We start from the raw sequence: 6150 nt of genomic DNA, 5'->3' as shown, positions 1-6150 counted from the left end.
CTCTAACCATGCCTCTGTGACAGTCTTTTTGTATTCTTCATCCTTGAAGCGCCTACCACGTAGGGCAGATTCCATTTGCGGGAACAGGAAATAGTCACTGGGGGCTGTAGTCTGGGCTGTAGGGTGGATGATTTAACTGTTCGAATCCACATTCACATATGGCGGGCTGTGGCATGTTATCAATCAGTAATATGCCTCTTGCATCCCAAACTATGGTGGCCATTACCTTGACAGCCGATGGTTGAGTGCAAAACTTCCTCGGAGGCGGAGAATTGGGGTGCTTCCATTGCATGGATTCCAATTAAGTTTCTGGGTCCCAATCACCTGTCACTAGACTGTAACTGTGGTTAACTAAAATGAAGGCCTAAACAAATTATGATGTTTAAAGTACAAGTGAAAAGTTCACATAAATGTTTTCTTGGAAAATATTTGAGTTGTTCGAAAAGTAAGCGCTTAAATGTTCACTTGCTAATGTAGTGAGCGTTCATTGTCCTAACGAGCTGTGACTTTGTTTACAGAAACCTGCGTTAGGCATTTGTACAAACCCTAAATATTTCTGTACCGGGACATTTAAGGGAAATGATTCATTTCTAACGTTTGAAATTAAGGTTTGAAATTGTAAATTGTCCAAATTAACACAAATACATGTGTACACATGTAAAAGTAATTAATTTCGTTGTGTGTCGCTACCCCCTACAACATATGACGTAACACACCTGCAGGATTAAAGGTGGGTATGGACACTGATGTAAGTGTGTGCATTTCTCTTACATTTCCAAACTAGTCATACATATAACTATAACCAAATGATTTGGAATGCTTGCAAAATGTATGCATTTTCATCAATACCAACACTTTTCAAAACGTCAGGAAAGATGCTTTTTCGTGTCGTAATTAGGAGACGCACATCAAATAGATTTCTACTATAACTGAACCAACACAAGGAACAATTTGTTTTTACCAAGACCAACATTGAATTCTGAATACTCTTCTTCACTCTCACAATGGGTTCAAAACAAGTCAAGGGTGAAAAGGAACCCAGTGTACTGCAAGCTTTAATCATTTCAGCTATTAACAATATTCACATACATTCTTTTACATTGTACATATGTCAAAAAGTAAGCACAAAAGTAACAAATTTCATTTTAAAAATGTTTGTGTCCTGGCCTTAAATTAAAGCGACAAAAACCCACCTGGTTCGGCACAATGGCAACGGATTTGTTTTACGCCAGTAAGCAATATTTCAGGTATTTAACATCATCTAAAACGCTGATTGGTACAAGTGGCACACAATCAGCCAGCGTACCCACCTCGGTCGCCATTGGCAACACGTAACTAGGGGCCTATTCTGACACGGAAATCCAAGGAAATGAAGAACCTAGAGAAGCAGCAAAATGTAAATCGCTCTGTGACGGGTTAACAGTTGTCCTTCATCCATATCCTGTTTTGAGTTTGAGTCTATATACATTAAAAAGAAATGTTCCGTAATAATAATACTAGGTCTTGCTAGATTTGATCAGCAATTAGACGAACATTGACCAATGACCCAGCGCTTCAAAAACACAGCAGCAGGCAACAGAGCTCTCCACCCATGCCACGGCTGATTCACATTCCTTTCATCAAAATTATCTGTCGACTCAATGTGTGACAATTTGGATCAATTTGGTCTTTTCATGTCAACTGCAAGAAGATTGAAAAGCAAGGTTCTGTTTGATTCAAACATTAAGGCCATAGTGTAATAATTGCCTGGGGTCACTGATTCTGCAGTATCGACAATCAGACTTTATTGCGCAAATGTGAAAGTAACTTGTGGAATATCGTTCAATTTACTTTTCACACAATCCCATTGACTTTGGTAGTCAGGTAGCTTCTTTTTCCATATTCCGTAGAGCACTTGTTCAAGTCTTCGGGGACAGGTGCCTTCAGTTCCTGTAATCCAAAGTACTCCGCATATTCATTAACCTCTGATGCTCTTTCGGGTGGAGGCACATTTCCCGAATCTCAGAAAGTTGAGGATATGAACAAACACATCACCATCTACATCGATGAAACAGCGGCCATCTTTGTCCTTGGCTACCGGATGCCTTCCACTAAACATGGCGGCCAACATGGAGTCCGGGTACTTTGTGAGGGTGGACAGGGAGGTTGTCAGATGTCGACCATCAACGTTTAAGTCCACAACTTGAGAATCCTGAAATACAACACATTGTTAATGCACATGTGATTCTACCTTACATTTAGAAAATACTCGATTCTTATTGGTCTATCAAAGGTGTCAAATCACAATAACCGCCTCTGACTGAAACACTGATTTAATGGTCGCATCGAAGCTAATATTTACATTCTGAACTAACTTATTTCTCGATCATGCTCCAGAATCAACTTGGCGCAGTCATATTTACAGGTAACCTAGCTCCATGAAAAGGATGGTATGTTTATCTCTTAAATTAGAAAAAATTGTCAAAAGCAAAATGCACTATATACATAGCCTGAATGATTACTCAACCAGAAATGTATTTCTTTTCAACGATTTACATTTCCGTTATTTACAAATATCATTTCGGGGTAAAGAAACCCACGCGAGACCACGTACACATGTAATGCGTAAATAGCTCTGTTCATTTCCTTGTTGCTAAGGACCTATCCTTTCTCGGAATCCCAACAGGCTAGTATGTAAATACACTCTGAGATAAGACATGTTAAGGTACATAAAACGCACATGACAATGATTAATTGGTCTAAGAGTGGTCTCAGAATAAATATTGATTTGACACACACCGCGTGTAACATGATAAAAACTTTTTCGGCACTGAATACAAATCTATCTATGTCACAGTCATCCTATATTCATAAAGTAGTAAAGAATAACGGTCAAGGGAGGCGGAGGGGTGTGTGTGTGGGGGGGGGGGGGGGGGGGGGATGCGGATGAGTAGGTGGGGAGGAAGGGTGTGTGTGTGCAATGGTCATATAAATCAGTAATTTGATAATTCACCACCCAACACATGTAAGGTGCCATAAGATCAGAATATCATATGAGGCAATGATGCATGTTTCCCAATTACGACTTACATCGAATCGATTCAGACCACATTCAATGTCAGGGGATCAAGCTACATAGGACGGTGGATATGACACCTACTCCATTTTGTTTGTTTGTTGTTTAACGCCGCACTCAGTAATATTCAAGCTATATGATGGCGGTCTGTAAATCATCGAGTCTGGACCAGATAATTCAGTGATAGACATCATGAGGATCAATCCATGCCATTTGGATACGATGACATGCATCAACCAAGTCAGCAAGCCTGACTTCCCGATCCCGTTAGTCGCCTCTTACGACAAGCTTAGTCGCAGTTTACAGCAAGCATGGGTTGCTGACGACCCATTCTACACGGGATCTTCACAGATCTCGATCGTTATGTATTGAGGGAAAACTAGATATTCAAGGCCGCGTTTACGTAAAGAAGAACATCTACTTTCGCTTACATTTCGGGGACATATAGAACACAGCTTGGCTCTCTGGCCAAACACAACAGCTTTAAGTTAGTTTGTGACAGTCTGTACTGATTTTGATATGTGATATTGCAAGATCGACACCCAGCTGTGTGCTTATTAATACATGTATCTGAATCACCACGCATTGTAACAAGGCATGTTTCCGCGCTTGAAGCAGATGTATGCGAGGATCCCATTGTAAGTTACCAAGCGAACAGGAAATTCTTCACTTAACGCAAATAGTAATTACACTAGGATTGCGACCGGGTATGAAAACTGAACTCGAGTACGCGGCAGACAATACCCGAACCGGATTCGAGTACCCGTAGTTCAATGTTGTCCCACTTGTTTGTAACGCTTTTGCGAATAAAAGGTCATCAAACATATATTAATCTGTACTAAGGTATTATGTTTTTTATTAAATGCCTGCATGGCTTACCTAAAACCACAAGTGACGCAGAATATCAAAGTAATCTGGCGCCAGTCATTGAGCAGTGTCACCAAAACAGGCGAGAGCGGGAAACGGCAAGATCACATGACTGCCTGACACGTGAGTCATGACATGGGTAATAAATCGATATGTGTCTGAGTGATTTAGGCTTGTATTGTAATTTGTAACATTGCACTATTTCAGTATTTCGTAAAATAATTTTGACAATAATGACAAACATAAGTAACATTAGATTTCAAATTTTTATTAAACAGATCAGCATATTATAGAAACCGTTTAGTTTTATGTTAAAATAGTCCAACAGAACAACTTTTCTGTTGTTATCTTGCTGAAGCATAAAGACAAACTTGCAACTTTGAACAACCTAATTTGTTTTTTAACCAAACAAAAATAAAAAACCCCAGTGATCATGAAAAGTTATCAAACGAATTTTAACTAACACTTGTGGAATGTCATTTGTGATTTCTTATCACTACAACATGGACTTTCTCATTGTACGCCTGTCTCATGGAAAGTACTAAATCATATCTGGTAAGTATAAGATCTAGACTACTGAGAACGGACTTAATTCATGATGATTGCATAACAATCTCCCCTGAACGGGTACTCGAGTCTTGAAAATTGGACTCGAGTCCTAAGCTACCCGAAACGTTATTGGGTACTCGAGTACCCGTCCCAACCCTAAATTACACTAGACCACATACTACGAAACACGAGTTGGTAGTTCGATGTTAGTCCTATAAAGATAGCGTTTGCTGTGTTCTCTGTGCACTGGGTGTTTACCGTGAGAGATTAGGTATGCCGTCACTTTAATTATTTATTATATTGTTTTCAGATATGTGCGTCCTGCACCTGTGCATAGCACCCGATCCCGTTAGTCGCCGATAACGGCAAGCATTGGTTGTGAAGACCTATTCTACCCACACTCTTACTTACTGCTTTGTAATATTCTCAACCAGTTTAACATCGCATCTGTGATATTCTAGTTATTGAACTGTCCATCGTTTGACCGGTTTTCATTTAATCCAAATATGTGTATTATTAATGTATAACTTCTCGTCACGATCTGGCTGAAATACTGCCGATGTGACGTTACATACATACTCACTCACTCACTCACTCTACCCCGGATCCTAAAGGGTCCCTACTTCATTAATTAAATAGAGAACTCTAGTTTGCCTTTCTCCATGAACACTCTTATGCAAAGTGCGTTAAGGTTCTTATTAGATTACAATTCCTTTGACGTGAATTTGTGATTTGTTCAGATTTAGCACAATCGAGGCACCAATGTTGCTGATGCGGTGAACCACAAACGCCAGAGCATAAAAGAATCGAGTATTATTATCCGCAGAACAATATTGTTGAGGCGTAAAAGACAAAACAGCGGTGACAATTTGAATGGATCACTAAAAGTGATGACACCAGGTGTTCGCGAAAAGGGGAAGTATGTCCTACTAATAGCATTTGGGCAGTAACATGTTTCTGTAGACTCATCGCACTGGGGAAACAGCTGACACACACGGTTTGGACACTTTAGACAGAAAGTTTTACCGTTGTGACAGATGCCTAATCATCCTCACACTCGATGTGCAGCAAAGTAAATGTTGACACATTTTCTTGAACCACAGAGTTTCAACAGGAAAAACATTTACATCGTACACTCACCTCCATAATGTCAAAATATTGTCCACAGTTGTAAGTGATTATCACGTGTTCAGTGTGTCGAGTATTGCTTGTAGGTTTCTATCTAGAAACAAAAGAAAAGCGGGGTAAATTTAAGAATGTGAGTTGGTTCCTGTCAATTTGAGTGAATGGTTTGTTAAAGACCACTTTAAACAACAATTCAGCAGTTTAGTTAGGGTTATAAGTGGGATTACTGACACCTGGTGTTACAAGTGGCCCAGTTGTCTAGAGCAAGGTGATATGCACAGTTGCGTCCTTTAGAAACATATGATCGTGTTTTTAAAAAAACCCAGAATCGCCCTGAGTTTAATACTGTACAAATCGGTGTTTATCTCAATTCTCAACATTAATACACGTGCTAGACGTTTAACACCTTGGCGCATGTGTATGGTGCTTGGTTATAATAAATGATACACAGCTGGAATCTGGGCTATGCCCTGCACTGAGGTTTTCGAAGGAGTATGATACTTCTAGCAAGTTCTATCTGAAACAATATAATGCAATAACCTAACTGACAAAAT

At 39.7% G+C, this 6150-nt stretch overlaps 1 protein-coding gene across 1 annotated transcript; it reads right to left on the bottom strand.

The window, feature by feature from the left end:
• Positions 1 to 1769: 1769 nt before the first annotated feature.
• Positions 1770 to 5816, bottom strand: LOC124114489 (BTB/POZ domain-containing protein KCTD21-like). Its single transcript, XM_046475079.2, has 2 exons — positions 5612 to 5816; positions 1770 to 2191 (listed from the first exon to the last, which is right to left on the bottom strand). Exons 1-2 carry the CDS (start codon positions 5615 to 5617, stop codon positions 1958 to 1960), a joined length of 240 nt encoding a protein of 79 aa, XP_046331035.2. The 5' UTR covers positions 5618 to 5816; the 3' UTR covers positions 1770 to 1957.
• Positions 5817 to 6150: the final 334 nt, after the last annotated feature.

This window comes from Haliotis rufescens, unplaced genomic scaffold (assembly GCF_023055435.1).
Source record: "Haliotis rufescens isolate VD_foot unplaced genomic scaffold, xgHalRufe1.0.p SCAF_2, whole genome shotgun sequence".
In the NCBI taxonomy this organism is placed as follows: Eukaryota; Metazoa; Mollusca; class Gastropoda; order Lepetellida; family Haliotidae; genus Haliotis; species Haliotis rufescens.
This window is presented reverse-complemented; position numbering and strand designations above follow the sequence as displayed.